The 15396-nt window shown below is 42.6% G+C and overlaps 1 protein-coding gene across 1 annotated transcript; it reads left to right on the top strand.

Annotated features, from left to right (window-relative positions):
* Window positions 1–1666: 1666 nt before the first annotated feature.
* On the top strand, window positions 1667–7037 carry LOC125944887 (uncharacterized). Its single transcript, XM_049666307.1, has 4 exons — window positions 1667–1885; window positions 2994–3074; window positions 4473–4573; window positions 6431–7037. Exons 1-4 carry the CDS (start codon window positions 1801–1803, stop codon window positions 6509–6511), a joined length of 348 nt encoding a protein of 115 aa, XP_049522264.1. The 5' UTR covers window positions 1667–1800; the 3' UTR covers window positions 6512–7037.
* The last annotated feature ends 8359 nt before the right edge of the window (window positions 7038–15396 follow it).

Below are 15396 nucleotides of genomic sequence, written 5' to 3'. Positions count from 1 at the left end.
CGGTATTTCGATCCAACAAGCGTGTTTATTTATTTATTTATTTATTTATTTATTTATTTATTTATTTATTTATTTATTTATTATACATACTTTCAAGGCCTAGTAGGCACAACAGAAAGTAGTGGTGAAAATATACAATATTTCCAGTACAGAACAAGAACAGAAAAATTAAACTACAAGGCACTTCGAACGGCAATCTTGAAGTTAGTGGCGTCACAAATAGAGACTGTAGAGGCGTGAAGGCGGCTCCATTCATTGGCGGTTCTTGGCAAGAAGGAAGAATGGTACAAATTAGTTCGACAAGATGGCACTTCAATTTTGCGCTGATGCACACTAAACATTTTCACACCCTTAAGGGTGTTAAAATGGGTGTTTTCCGCATTTACACCCTCGTGCACACCCTTTTAGCACCCATTTTGTTAAAAACACCCTACCATATGGGTGTATACGGCACATAAGGTGTGAAGTTGCTCGAAGAAGGGTGTTAAATCGACGTCTGAAGGGTGTTGAACACAAGGATGCATGCATAAATCTGGCCATAAGAACGCGCATACGTCCGCGCAATGAGCCATGTGTCTATGTATGTCATTTTTTTCTGAGATACTGATGTTACTGGCATGACAGGCACTCCAAAACGTATTACCTTGAAAAGTAGACACATTCACTTGCAATTTCATGAAATATCATTAGATTTAGTTCTCACTGTGATACTACAGTGCAATTAGACACTTTTAATACAAACTGCAGTAATTGAATGAAAACGCGCAAGCAACTCGCAAAATTTTGCAGGAATTTAGCAGTGCCCTTAACAGCCCAACAAAAAGTTGCGAACCCCGGTGAGATGTCTTTTTAAGCGATTCAAGGTAGTAATTAGACACGCAGGCATAAAAATTAGGCTAATTCACTTGTCAACCAACCAAGTCAGACGATCCTGCTTACTTAATTGAAGTCCATCATCGATATAGTTCATAAATGGTTCTTTGAATGCCAAGAACTGATGCCGCTAATTGCTTCAGTGTAATGAATTCCGGACTATGGAAATCAGGAAAACCGAAACACGTACTGCGGAAGAGCACAACTGTCACTCCTTTGGCAGACGCCACGAGTGATGTGAATGCTTGCGCCTCACACGTGGCACGACCAATGATGTGGCGCTCTTATCGAGCCACGATCTCGCTGAAACTTTATGCTGTGACCTGGCATGGTCTCCTTGATCGGACGCAGCTGGTATTTTGATCGTACCTGTAGAAGCGCGCTGATCGGCTCACTCACGGTCAAGATTTCTGCGATGCACTCAAAGTTATGCAGCCCAGACATCGTAAAAAAAAGAAAAAAAAAAAACACCTTAACGCTCGACACGAAACGTATTCGCCACTCCCAGCTCACCGGTACAGCTAGAGACCACAACGAAGTGGCAGCAAGCACGCGGCCACGCCAACAAGCAAAGCTGTGAGAATAAAGGGGCAACGGCAGATAATTTTTATAGTTCGACTGAGTTCGGCGCAGCGCGATTTTACGCGGCTGCGCCCTCCCGACTGAAGAGCGACCGGAACTGACGCTACGACGCTTTACCGTTGCCTAGACAACCCGGCGCGCGGCAGGGTGGGAAGGCGGAATCTGCTACGTCACCTCATTGGCTCTTGCTTCAAAAAATGCGGTGTCTTTGTCCGCGTCTCGCGCTCTGGGAAATAATTTTAAACGTGTGATTGGTTTTATGTGCGGTCTAACCAGAGACGTGGTCCGTGCGTTGTGTATTAATCGTGCCCCACCTCAACTCAAAGCCTTGGCACGCGCTGGAAGATGGATCCACGGAAGCAGATACGAGCAGTTGCAACGTGCCCGGTGTCGGCGGTCGGTATACTACTGTCAGTATGGAAAGTTTCAGGCAAGTGTCCGTTCATTTGGTGTTTCTTTATTTGATTACGTGTTATTGTTGGCTGTAGAAGGATGTCATTGTGATCCGATAGCATATTTCACTAATGTAAGCGCAAAAGCAGTTGCACGCAGTACTACGGCAAGATGGCTACCTCGATTGCCCCCGTGTGACTAGCAAGATGGCTACCTCGATTGCCCCCGTGTGACTAACGTTTCTGTGGCCACGTCGGGCGTGGTGCGCCTGCATAATCCCGCTTTGTTTCTGAGCGCTTGAACTATCGGAAATGTGGTGTTCTTGCGAGTTCAGCGCGGCTTATAACACGGTCGTTCGTTTTGTGTCGAGTAGAAAAAGAAGTGACGACTGGCTTCGCCTTTCGAGAGTACCGGCGCAATATTGGCTCTCCCTCGCGCGCCCGCGTACTGCTGATGCTGCTGCTTGCCGGACGCCTTCTTCAGCGTGTTTTGGGCTATCTTTCTCTCTCCGTTTGTGTGTGTGTGTGTGGTGTGTGTGAGCGCGCGCGTACGTGTTTTGTAAGCGCTTTACGTGTGCGTGCGTGCGTCCGTGCGTTTTTTCTGAGCGCTGCGTACGTGCGTTCGTGCATGTTTTTTGAGTGTTTTGTATGTGTGCGTGCGCGCGCGCGCGTGCTTGTATGCGGGTCTCTATGTGCTTGCGCGTGCGTGCGTTCGTGCGTGTTTTGTGAGCGCTTTGTATGTGCGCGCGTGCCTGTTGTGTGATTGCTTTGCATGTTGGAGAGCGCGCGCGCGCGCGTTGCTGCTTTGCGGGCGTTTTGCTTGTGCGCGCGTGCTTGTATGTGGGTCTCTATGTGCTTGCGCGTGCGTGCGTTCGTGCGTGTTTTGTGAGTACTTTGCGTGTGTGCGTGCGCGCGCGCGCACGTGTTTTGTGAGCGCTTTGCGAGTGCGCGTGCTTGTATGCGGGTCTCTGTGTTCTTGCGCGTGCGTTCGTGCGTGCGTGTTTTGTGAGTGCTATGTATGTGCGCGCGCGCGCGCGCATACGTGCTTTGTGAATTTTTTGCGGGGGCGCGCGTGCTTGTGTGTGTGTGTGTATTGAATAAAGTCGGTAGTTTTACACGCAATAAACCTCTTCAAAATTGGTGCAGCGGCTGTCCCCGCCCTGAAAACCGAGTTTGGTGTAGAGCCACTCTGGAATATATGGAGGCGCCGGAGGACCAGTGGAAGGTGTAAGTTTCCTCCTTTTCCCCTCCTCTACCCGGATGAATCCACTTCCTTGATTGTTATTGTGAAATAAACAGTTCATCAACAGCATAAATACATGAATCAGAAATCCGGAAAGTGTGTTTCACGATTACACTAATTTCGATCGTGAAACGTCTACCTTGGGTTAGCCCACATTTCCTTGAAGTAGGCAACTGCTTATGAGGCGGCGGCGGGCGAAATGCTGCCGCCCTTTTCGCCCGCACAAAAAATCTTTTGCCTACAAATGCAAAAAACGCCCGTGTCTCGTGCATTGGGGGCACGTTGAAAAACCCCTAGGGGTCAGGATCAATCCAGAGTCACCCGCTATCCCGTGCCCCTTAATCAAATTGTCGTTTTGACACGTAACACTCCCGAATTCAAGGAGACAACTGCTTAAATTGTGAATAGATGGTTATTTGCGATATTCCGCATATAGCAATTGGTTTAAGCAGCTTTTACTGATGATATGAAGTGCTCAGATTTAGGTCTGTCTGGGGTGGTTCTCATGCCCTTCGAATATTGTCCTCTATAGCCCAATTATAATTCGTAAAAATGGAATTTATAAGGCATGCCCTCGGACTCGAGAATGTGTTTGATTGAGCTGTAGGTTTATTTGAGAAGGTTGCAGTGAGTCCAATAAATTTTTAATGCTTTCTGAGTAGAAGTGTCAAAGTGTAAAAAAAAAAGCATATGTTTGTGTGTAAATTGTTGAAAGCGAGTCATGTGGTGCAGGTGTGCATGTGTGTGTGTAAGACTTCGCTCCTCGAAAGGGCAGGACTTGTGTAAAGTGACTTGTTGAACAACACTTTGCAAATGTGGTGAACATGGTTTAAATAATGGATTTGAGACCTGCAAGGAGTTGCGACATTCTAACGCATTCCTCTTGCATTTATCACGGATTTGCCACTGAATTGTACAACTCTCTGGTGCTGTTTGGCCAGAAAAGGCAAGGAAACAATAATTAATCAAATTTGCTTCATTCACCCTATTTATAGCCAACATAGTAGCCCAAGTCACTAGTGTGATCGAGTATATATTTGCAATGTGGCCCTAAGATTACTCATTACATTCAACTTAGCCGCTTTCATAGCTGGTAATAAACTTAGTGAGCACTAAAAGAAATATTAAACAATAGAAATACCGCTGGCACAGCACTGGCAACAGTGTATGAGCAGGCAAACGTATATGTGTGTGGAAATTTCAATGCAATGAACTTTCACTGCAACATCTGTGGTATGAGGCTTTTTTTTTCTAAGTAAGCTGTACCGAGTCCATACTTTGATTTTTCTCTTGCCAACCAAAATCACCTTTATTGCCAGTGATCTTGTCTCTCGTTCTGGTAGCATTTGTTTATGTGGAACTAAAAATGTCATTTCTTGCAGGTCATCCAGATGACAGCCTCACAATTCGCAGCCTTTGTGCTCTCCATCAGAAACCCATCAGGGGCAAGCCACTTATGTTTGCCTTCAGACAAGACAACATTGTAAGTAGATATAGGCGTGTAGTCGAATATTCTGAAACAAGTTTCCATTTAATACTGTGAGGCTCCCTTGATAGCCTTAGGTTCATATTTTGTGCAGTTGTGTGTATGCAGTTTTTAGATATTGCCGATGGCACAGTGCAAATTGCAGATATGACGACTATGAAGTATATACTTGCAATTTCATCATTGCCTTTCATAATGAAGTTTTTCTTTTGTGCAAGGATATTCAGAGATTGGGGCATTTCAGCATCATATTCTGTATTGTGCATTCAGTGCTCATTTCAAGTTACCCTCCTCCTACCAATTTATTTGTGGGAAAAGAGTATTTGTTTACCCTCTGCAATGCGATTCTTATTTGCTCATTGCGTCAAACTCCTCTAACTTTAATTATCACATAATTATCACAACCTCAAAATTTCGGCTGTTATTGTTTTGAAAACAGTATCAAAATCAAAATGTGCTAGATTGCTATCAAGACTGCAAGGGAATTGAAGAAATTGCAAGAAACCGTGGCTTCTTATGGTAGTTGAAAACCTCTTTTCAGCAAACCATGTGCCTATTTCGTTTACTGAGCTGCTCATGAAATTCGCAAGCATGTTTGATTTAACACAGTCGTTACAGGAGAAGAGAAAAAGGAGATTAACAGGAGCACTTTTCATGAGGATGCAATGCTTTTGGATATTCTCCAGGTGGCAAAGTGTACATTTAGGAGAGAGAGTGACCTGGAATCGGAGAGGGTGGGGCAGGGAGCCAATTTGCAGCCATTGTGACTCATGCATGTAGTGACAACACAGGATGAAAAATAGTTGTGGCACTGCGGTCTAGTAAATAGGTCAGCACTTACATAAACTCCCCCACAGTGAGGGGGAAACGTAGGATATGTTGTCCAATAAAGATGGTGCTTTTAGGAGACAGCAAGTAATTTTAGGCTCTAGTTGAGCAGCTACAATATGAAGGACCACATAAATTCTAGGAAGCCAACATAAACTGAGAAGGACATACGTCACTGTTCAGAGCACAAAGTAGAAATTCGGAGCATCAGGAAGGATTGTAAGTATAAATAAGGGAATAGTACTTGTCAGCCTATTGCCTAGCTAACAAGGGCAAAAAATAGTTGGCAGGATATCTATATTTTCCAGGGAAATGTGCTGAAACACTGATTCTTACTCAGTCAGTAAAGAAATATACAATAAATAAAAATAACTACGTATACAGAAAAGGCCTTATAGACTGCAGTGGAGAGTTGGACATTGTTGAGCTAGATGCAAGTACTGCTTTGCTACTGTAATGCAGGGCAGGTGAGAATGCAGTTGGGGGTTTCGTCATTTTCGTCTGTTGTGCACTCTCTCTGTACAATAGTGCTCTTCGTCTCGGAGTGTATAAATGTTGCGTGAAAAACAATTATTTTCTCATGCCTTGAGCACAGCAGTCTTATTGTGTCTTCTCCCATGAAGTCTCCTGCTGCAGGGCTTCTGAAGTGTAATGCACAACTACATTGCAGATTTTATATTGTGAGTTTTATATTGCGGTCACATCCATGCTCCTGGAGAAATGCCCATTGCTAAGAGATGTCCTTGGTAGAGTCTACATTTTATGCTCTTATTTTCCATAGTGAAAAGGCTACTGTATATTCATTTTTGCTTCTATGCCATTTTGTATTCACGATGACTTAGTGATCGCGGTTTCTAAATTTGAAAACTGGAACTTTTGCCCAATTGAGCTGTGCCTTGTGTTCGGTCACAATAATTAGGGGTGTTGTTTTCAGAAGCTTGTTGCCTTATCAAATTCCCCGCAGTGTATAGAATCGTAATGAAATCTAGAGTCAACTCTCATGATTCTGTTATTTTGCTAATGCAGGAAGCAAGATTCCAGCACAGCCATCTCCTGCACTTATGGTCAAGATGCTCAGACAATGGAGTCCCTGTTCCTTGTGGTTAACCGTGAACAGTATTCTCGCTTTTATGAAAGCTAAAGGTGATTTCCTGCATAAATTAGAATTTTGCAGCTCAAATGTATACACTTTATTTTAATTTGAATCAACTAATATATGCTGTTTAATACTTTTATACTGTTTGGTAGAATCATTTCTTGTTGGAAAATATTAAGCATGATGTTTAACATTTATTTATGCATTACTGGCTGATGCATGATGGCCTGTGTTTAAAAAATGTGAACTCACTCATTTGAAGCTTCATTCAGAACCCAGAGTATGGCTGATTTAATAAACATTATTTGCTCATTTATGTACAAGTCCTAATCTTCCATTATCACACCAAGTACAAATAATTTAGAAATTGGCAATGTATTATCCGCATGTGGCCAGTAGAGTACCTTAATGAACAGTGGTTTGTTTTTATAAGGCCGCCATTGATACGGCACTTCGCACCTAAACAGTAATAAATCTGGCATATTTAGGCTGTCTTGCAGTAGAAAAAAAAACATTTTCAAGCAACATATTTTCTAACAGACCATGCCTTGTCTTCGCATTACAAAATTTAAGGAAACGAGAATTGTAATCGGAAAATCTGCTACACAGCATTTTAACTCAGAGAACTCTATTTACATTTAAAAAAATGATTTAGGTGGGAAAAAAATTTTCTTGCTCAAGGAATCTTGTTGAGGAGCGAAAATTCATCTTGATGCTCCTGGATCAAACCTTATTTAAAGCAAGTTCATGTGTGAAACGTACGGTGTTTCAGTATATCAAAAATGTGCGCCAGTCAAGCTTTATATCGACTTTCCAAATCAGCTTTTCACAATGATTTGCCATGACATTGGTGTACAAAATAACAGGGTGTGTTTCTTGTGTGCTTGCTCTGCATTTCATGTACTTCCCTAATTGACCTTTGCAATATATATATTTTTTTCAAGGCCACCAAAACTAGAATTTTTGTACCTGAAATTTAATATTGAAAATTTATTCCTTTAAGTGGCACCAAACAGGCTGTTTTTGGGTTACCATATATACAGGTTGTTTCAGTTAACTTAAGCTAAACATTAAATAAATGCAAATGCTACGTAGCTGGACAGGACCAAGGTAATGTTGTTCGCCGTCGCTTGGAGATACTCAGACTATTTTTCTTACTCGGCCTAATTCGATAATTAGACCTACTTATTTATTCAACTTCGCAATTATTATAATTAGATGAAAAGTGTAAATGAGTAAATTGTAGAGCAACATGAGAAACTCCCAATACAGCTTTCTGTTGCTCAATACGTGCAACATAAAATGGTTTTTCCGAGCGTGAAAGAAGCCCGTGAATATACGCAAAATTTTTGTCCGACTGGCCGCTCGAGGCACTTTATGTGTATTCGCGGGCATCTTTCACGCTCGGAAAAACACTTTTGTGTTGCACGTATTGAGCAGCAGAAAGCTGTATCGGGAGTTTCTCATGTTGCTCTATACAGTCTTATAATTGACACTTGTCATCTAATTATAATAGTTGAGAAGTTGAATAAATAATTAAGTCTAATTAGGCGGAGTAAAAAATTGTCTGAGTATCCCCAAGCGACGGCAAACAACATTACTTTGGTTCTGTCCACCTACGGAGCATTTGCATATTTTTAAAGTTCGTCCCAAGTTAACTGAAACACCCTGTATATAGGACAGATTTGATCAGTTATATTAAAAAAAAAACATTTTTGTAGGAAATGTAAATTTTCATGTACTTACATATGTATTTGGTGATTGCACATTTTAGGTTGTTATGTATGTATTATGTAGTTATGTATTCAAGCATGGAATAAATATATTTACTTTCCTTGAAAATGCAGTATCGTATGTCTTGCTGGTTCGTATTACATTTTATATGGATATGTAAAGCGTAATAACCATTGATGTAGATATACACGCTCAGAAGTTATAGTTTGCTATGTTGCATTTGTGCAGTGAAGACAGGTTTTGCCCTGAATTACTAATATTTATTGTCATCCACACGTATAAGTGTTGTGTATGCCTATCGAAACTTCAAGCTTGGCTTTCGGACGCCGTGCTTGGTAGCTGAACTTGAACCTTCTGGCACACACGAGTTATGCCTGGATCGCTCTATATAGTCATAATTTAAGGTATGTACAGCTGAGCCTGCCTTCCCTATACTGTAGAAATAAAGGGTGTACACCCTTTCAACACCTATGAAAATGGGTGTTAATGAGGACTAACACCCTAACACCCTTCATAATTTTTGCTGGACACCCTTCCTCTAGGGTGCTATATTAGCACCCCAACGGTAGGGTGTAGGAAACAGCACCCTTAGGGTGTCCGTCTGGCGACAAACTGATTTACACCCTTAAGGGTGTTAAAATGTTTAGTGTGCATGGTCGATACGAGATGATATGTAACTGGGTGTGGTAAAAAGGTTTTCTTTAAGAGAAGGGTTAAGGTAATATATTCTATGAAAAAGACAGAGACGAGAATACTTGCGACCTAATGAGAGGTCACTGACGTGATTAATTTGAGAGAATAAAACGGGCGGCGCGGTTCTGAATGCTTTCAAGGAAAATGACGAGATTGGTATGAGCAGGGTCCCATATGGCACAAGCATATTGTAATTTCGGCCGGACGAGAGTTTTATATAGAGTAAGTTTTAGTGAGGCGGGTGCTGATGCAAAGTTTCGTCTCAAATAGCCAAAGGTTTGGCTAGCACTGTTAGTGACATATTCAACATGCATGTTCCATAAAAGGTTGTTAGTGATATACAGGCCAAGATACTTATATGAGTTAACAACCGACAGGGCAGTGCCATTAATAGAATATGGGAATACATCAGTCGGGGTAAAGCTAAAGGAGACGCGCATACTTTTGCATTTAGTTATGTTAAGCTGCATTCGCCATTTGATGCACTAGTTGGATACACTATCCAGGTCATCCTGTAGCTTACGGGAATCACTAAGGCTAGTTGTCTTGCGATAGATGACACAGTCGTGCGCGAACAGCCTAATGGTTGAATTAGAGATACAGTCAGGAAAGTCATTAATTTAGATGAGAAAAAGCAGGGGACCGTGTACCGATCCTAGTGGTACACCGGATGTTACGGAACAAGGTCTGGATGTAAATTCGTTAGCGGTGACATACTGGGTCCTGCTAGAGAGGAAATCCTTTAGCCATGCAAATACCTTGGGGTCAATATTAAGAAGGGAAAGTTTGACAATCAGTAAATCGTGAGAAAGAGAATTCAAAGCTCGCGAGAAATCTAGAAATGTGCAGTCGCTGTTGAATTTCTGGTCCGCATTATTGATCAAGTCGTTCGTAAAAGAAAGCAGTTGCGTATCACAGGAGAAGAACTTTCGAAAGCCATGCTGTGCATTGTTAAAGAAAGAGTTGGTCTCGAGAAAACTAATAAGATGTGAATAAATTATATGCTCTAATATTTTGCTTGGAATGCATGTTAATGAAATTGGTCGGTAATTAGCGGAATGAATGTCACCGGATTTATGAACCGGAACTACCTTTCCCATCTTCCAGTCTCTGCGCAGGGGAGCAAGCTGTAAGGACTGGTCAAAAATCTTTGATGAAATAATGGATGAAAACAATTCAGTGGATTTTAGCATTTTTGAGTTAATGGAGTCAGGGCCACAGGACGAGGAAATTTTTAGATTACTGATCAGTTTGGCAACGCCGACCCAGTCAAAAAAGATAGAATCCATAGGCGGAAAACTTGCAACTGATAAAAGAGGCACAGCTGTTGCAAGCGACTGCTCAAAAAATCAGGAGAAGGTATCATTCAAGATATCACAGCATTCGTGGGGAAAAACAGGCACATAAGACCACACTAACTGCAGGGCATTCTTTTTAGTACCTGTGATAACAGACTAAAAGTTCCGTGGGTTTGAAACCAGAAATTATGGAAGAATATTGTTCAGAAAAGCTTGTTTGGCATTAGCTAATGCCGAACAAAATTCATCGGCAATGCGGAGATAATGAGACCAGTGATCAGGATGATTTGTAAATTTGGCGCGGCGAAACAGCCGCTTTTTTTTGCGCAGGCGCTTTAGCGAATCGTTAAACCACGGTGAACGGGGATTAGAAGGGATGTATTCCAATGACGTATTCCAATGACAATGAATTAGAATGCAGGTTATGTATACCAATGACTAGAAACCTGTCAAAGGGTACTATGGAGAACGCGCGGGTTTGGAGAGGTATATCAATCGCTCAAATGAGTTCGAACAGCTGAAAGAAGAACCTACACCCAGGCACACGTACTCTCCCTGTCTGATGTTATCGCGAAAACGGACGACGGCTCGGCGCGCATGCCGGGCAGCAAACACGAGAGCTGAATTCGAAGTGCGTTGAGTGCCTCGACTTAGTAATTAGTGCAGCGACGGGGAGTACTAAAGTTCGCGCCTGAAAGTGAAGAGAATAAACGATAACATAAACGTAGGCTCTGTAGACGGGTGATGTGCGATTGGACACAAGGCCCAAAGTAACCACGTGGCATACACACACAGTTGCAGATACCCGGTGGCCCAAATTAACATCAAAGAGGTTCACGGAAGTGTGACACGTGCCTAGTTTCACGTACCAAATAATCCAAGTTGGAACCCACGAGGTTCATTGAACGGCAGCATAAAAGTAGTACCACATGCCCAGTAACATAAGTTGGCGGGAAAACGGCATATGTGCAATGTCAGAACCCCGTGATGCAAGTTGTCCGGACGATTTCTTTCCGACCCGCTTTCCTGATCACCAAAAAATTTGGAAATCACTACGATTGATTATCGGTAAACAACAGAATAGATACACTAATTACTGATACTGACAAATGCAGTAAAGAGACTTTATAGGATAACTCTAAATCTTATTAGTTATCTTCAGTAGCATATTTGCCTTGCAGGCCTCAACTAGAAGCAGAGAAATATATATCCTCTTTGAGAACGAATTCTAGATTTCTTTCTCCTTACAGTCAACTAGATATCAGCTCTTTTCTTGAGAAGCTACAGAAGATACTGCTGCCGGTAATGATGGCATTAAAGCTATTCCAATTATTTTCGTTGCTCACCTTTTATCAGCACAATTGCACCATTTTTGTAACAGAGCATTATCAACTGACACTTTTTTTTCAGGTTAATATGAAAACAGCTAGGGTTGCGGTCTTTCATAGAGGTGGTCCTATCAATGACCTCAAGAATGATCAACCAATACTGCTGTTACTCTTATTCTCAAAGGTTTCAGACCACCTAATAAAAACAACAGTAGCCATGTTTCTTGATCAAAATGAATTCCCTGTCGAGGAACAATTCGGCTATCGCGAAAAAACATCTACGCAAACAGCTTTACTTATCAAAGAAAAAAGTAGCTAGGAATATTGACAGCAACGAGTTCCCTCTAAGAATTTTTTTAGACTTTTCAAAAGCATACCACTCCGTTAAGCATGATATATTATTTCAATAATTACCACATTATGGGCTTTGAGGGGTAGCTCTACAGTTAATATGCACTTAATTGACATAACGGCTGCAATATATGTCACTTCACTGGTATAAATCTGACCTACAGCCATTTAAATTCGGTGTACGACAAGTTTTTAGACTGAGCCCACTATTTTTGATTATCTAAGTAAATGATATCGTGCCATACCACAAACTTCCGGTATTCTTTGTATGCGGATGATACCAACTTGGTTTTCGCTGGCATCCGTTTAAGAGATTTAGAAAAGGCAGCGAATGAGTGATAGATCTCTCTGTCATACTGGCTTGACTTTAACCAGCTACACTTAATCGTTAGTAAAACTGAATATATTTTATTCAAAAGCAGAAATAAGCGCAAAGATTACACCATTTCTGTTCGATTTCAAAATAATGACATAGAGCGTTTCCCTTTGCATAATTTTTTGGGTATACTTTGACATGGAAACGTCAGTTGGACACTGCCAATCAACGAGATACATTCCAGTATGGCTAGGCTAATTTGGGTCTTATATAACTTGGTTTTCTTGTACCAAACTGGCTGAAGCTCTAGTTATACGACTCACTAGTTCATTCTCATACACATGACTGCATTTTACTCTGGGCTACGCCTTCAAGAACGAACCTTGAAACGTTAGCAATTCTAAAAAAAAGAGACCAGGTCATTTCATAGAAAATCTGCAAGCAACTAAACATACTGCGCCATTTTTTAACATGCTTAAAGTACTGTTAACCAACTTGACAAGTTTAAACTCGCCTTATATATTCTCAAATAAATTGGAAATGAGGTCGGCAGTTGTATGATTCATTGCTACCCTACTACTGTTCCCTATGATCCCCAACACGAGCGATTTCGAATGTTGTATTGAGAACCATTTGCGGAAATGAAACGTAAGTTCTACCCAATACTTAACCTTCTCCACAACAGCAGTTATATCCGCGAACTTATTGAACAATGTAGTTCTAAACTCACTATAAAAGAAAGATATTAAAATGTACTTACTCTCTCGTACTGTTCCCTAAATAAGTTTCTGAGTTTAAAAAAATTTATTGTTCCAATTTGTTTGTATTTTGCTACATTCTCTAGAAGTTAAACATTGCTAGAAATGGTTTTGTTGCATTCTGTATAGCGCTTGCACCATCGTGTACATTTTAAATATGCTGCCGGTTATATCTTTTTTCTTTTTTGCGTGTTTTTTGTTCTTGTTATGGGTTATTGCTGTTGCATTATTGTGTGACTCTGAGACATACCTTAATATGCCTGTTCACGATGTTACTTCTCCTCTTGAACTATTTTCTATCATGTTCTAATGTAGAAAGCCGTTTTTTTTTATAGTTTCACTGCTTCTGAGTATATGTGTGGGTGGAGGGACCCTAGTCAGGCAAAGTTCATCTGCCTTTAGTCCTTTCGACCCAGACAATGCATGTCTGAATGAACTGAAACTTAAACACGTCATGGCATGCCGTCCACCGCATTTTCGTTGACGTTCGTTGAGGTTGAGTTAGGCATGAGTATGGCGCCGATCAGGATGATCCTATGCTGGGATGCAAGTTGGTAACTATCGTGAACCTTTTAACTTTCAAGTTCTTTTATAAAAAGCATTCTCAATTAACAATTATTTTTTGTTACATGAACAAAAAATCCTATTCGGATTCTAAAAAAGAAATCCGAGCACACCTAAGCACGTCTTATCAGTTGGAAATGCGAAAGCATTACAGTACAATAGAACGCCGCTCAGCGGTCCTTCGAGTTATGAATTCCTCGCGGGCACGTGAGCTCGATGAGATGCTTGGCGCGTTTTGATTTGGCCTTAGTGAGGCGCAGTTCGAACGCAGGCGAGAGCTTGCCCGGAGAAGGAACGCGCGGATAACCCAGGTTTCCGATTGCGAGGGTGATTTGGCGTCTCCGGGAGCCTCACGCAGCACCTGGCGCTCTACCACTGCAGCACGTGTTCCCTTCCGCCCCCTCTGCTCCTTCGGGGGGCGCTCCTGACTTGGCGTCGTAGCCAATGGGAATTTAGGCGCCTTTGTACTGCTACAAACGCCAGACGTCTGCTTGTTCGCTCAGTGATCCATTTGACGCTTTCACATAAAAAGAAAAATGTCACATGCGCGGTTTATCTCTGGTTTATCATCAAAAAATTTGAAAGAGCGACGTCTCCACTGAAAAAAAAGAACACTTTCCTTCAGCCCACACATAAAAGGTACAAACGCGATCAGATAGTAACAAAAGAAGTAGAAAGCACCAAAGAATACGAATAGCGCCTCGCTTCAGGTTCTTGTGTCCTTTGTCCTTCCTTGAGGTGCTGCCTTATGTCCACACTCAAATGTGCGACGTGAATAGAATTGACGACCATGGCTCATCTTTGGGCGATATAGGTACAAACAGGGATAATACATACATCTCGGACTTGGTAGCTAGGTAGTTAAGGAGACAGTCGTAGTATGCGAAAGCAGGCTTGCGTTGTCTGAGATTAACTGCAGTGCTACTGCACTACCTTGGAGTCCCACTTACCTTTAACACCCCGCGGTAGCTCAGTCAGGTAAGGCGTTGCGCTGCTGAGCACGAGATCGCGGGATCGAATTCCGGCCGCGGCGGCCGCATCGAGGCAAAATGCAAAAACGCCCGTGTGCTTGCGCTGTAGGGCACGCAAGCAACCCCAGGTGGTCAAAGTTAATCCGGAGCCCTCCACTACGGTGTGCCTCATAATCAGAACTAGTTTTGGCTCGGAAAACCCCAGAAAGAAGAACGGACTCAGCTTTAACCGAGCTTCTACTGGTTTGAGAAGCCCTACATAAAACGAAGACGTTTTATACTGTTAGAAGTTTTCTCTGCGGCACGAAAAACCTGCGCAAGTTCTTTTTTCTTTTATTTTTTTTTCACCCACCCCTTCAGGCCACGGCACACGCGGTGCCGGCAAAAGAAGAAGAGGTAGGAGAAGTGCGAGCTCTGCGTTCGAAAGAAAACACTTAGTCTGAATGAAAGTCGTGTCTGACGTCTTTCCTGCTCTCGCGACATTGGTGGCCTCGGTCCATGGACACAGCCGCACCTTCCGAAAGCGCCTCGACCACTCAGCTCCGCATCGCTGCTCCTCTTTTTACCCCTGTGGTGCACTACGTTGTCAAGACGCCACCGCGCAGCGACCAATATCCTGACAACTGGTTCCTTCAGGTGGAGGCCAGCTTCCAGGCCGCACACGTAGCCTCTCAGCAGACCCGCTACGCCCACCTGCTTGCTTCCCCACCTGGTGACGTCGCCCTCTAGGTCCGTGACCTCCTGACCACACCTCAGTCTCCGACGTCCTACGACACCCTCAATGCCGCTATCCTGGAGCGCACGGTCCTTTTCGAGAGAAGCCGCCTCCAAGAGATCCTATCCACCACAAAGGTCGGCGATCGTCAGCCATTCCAGCTCCTTC

This window comes from Dermacentor silvarum, chromosome 4 (genome assembly GCF_013339745.2).
Source record: "Dermacentor silvarum isolate Dsil-2018 chromosome 4, BIME_Dsil_1.4, whole genome shotgun sequence".
In the NCBI taxonomy this organism is placed as follows: Eukaryota; Metazoa; Arthropoda; class Arachnida; order Ixodida; family Ixodidae; genus Dermacentor; species Dermacentor silvarum.
The sequence above is the reverse complement of the archived record's forward strand: the minus strand, read 5'-3'. Positions and strand labels throughout refer to the sequence as shown.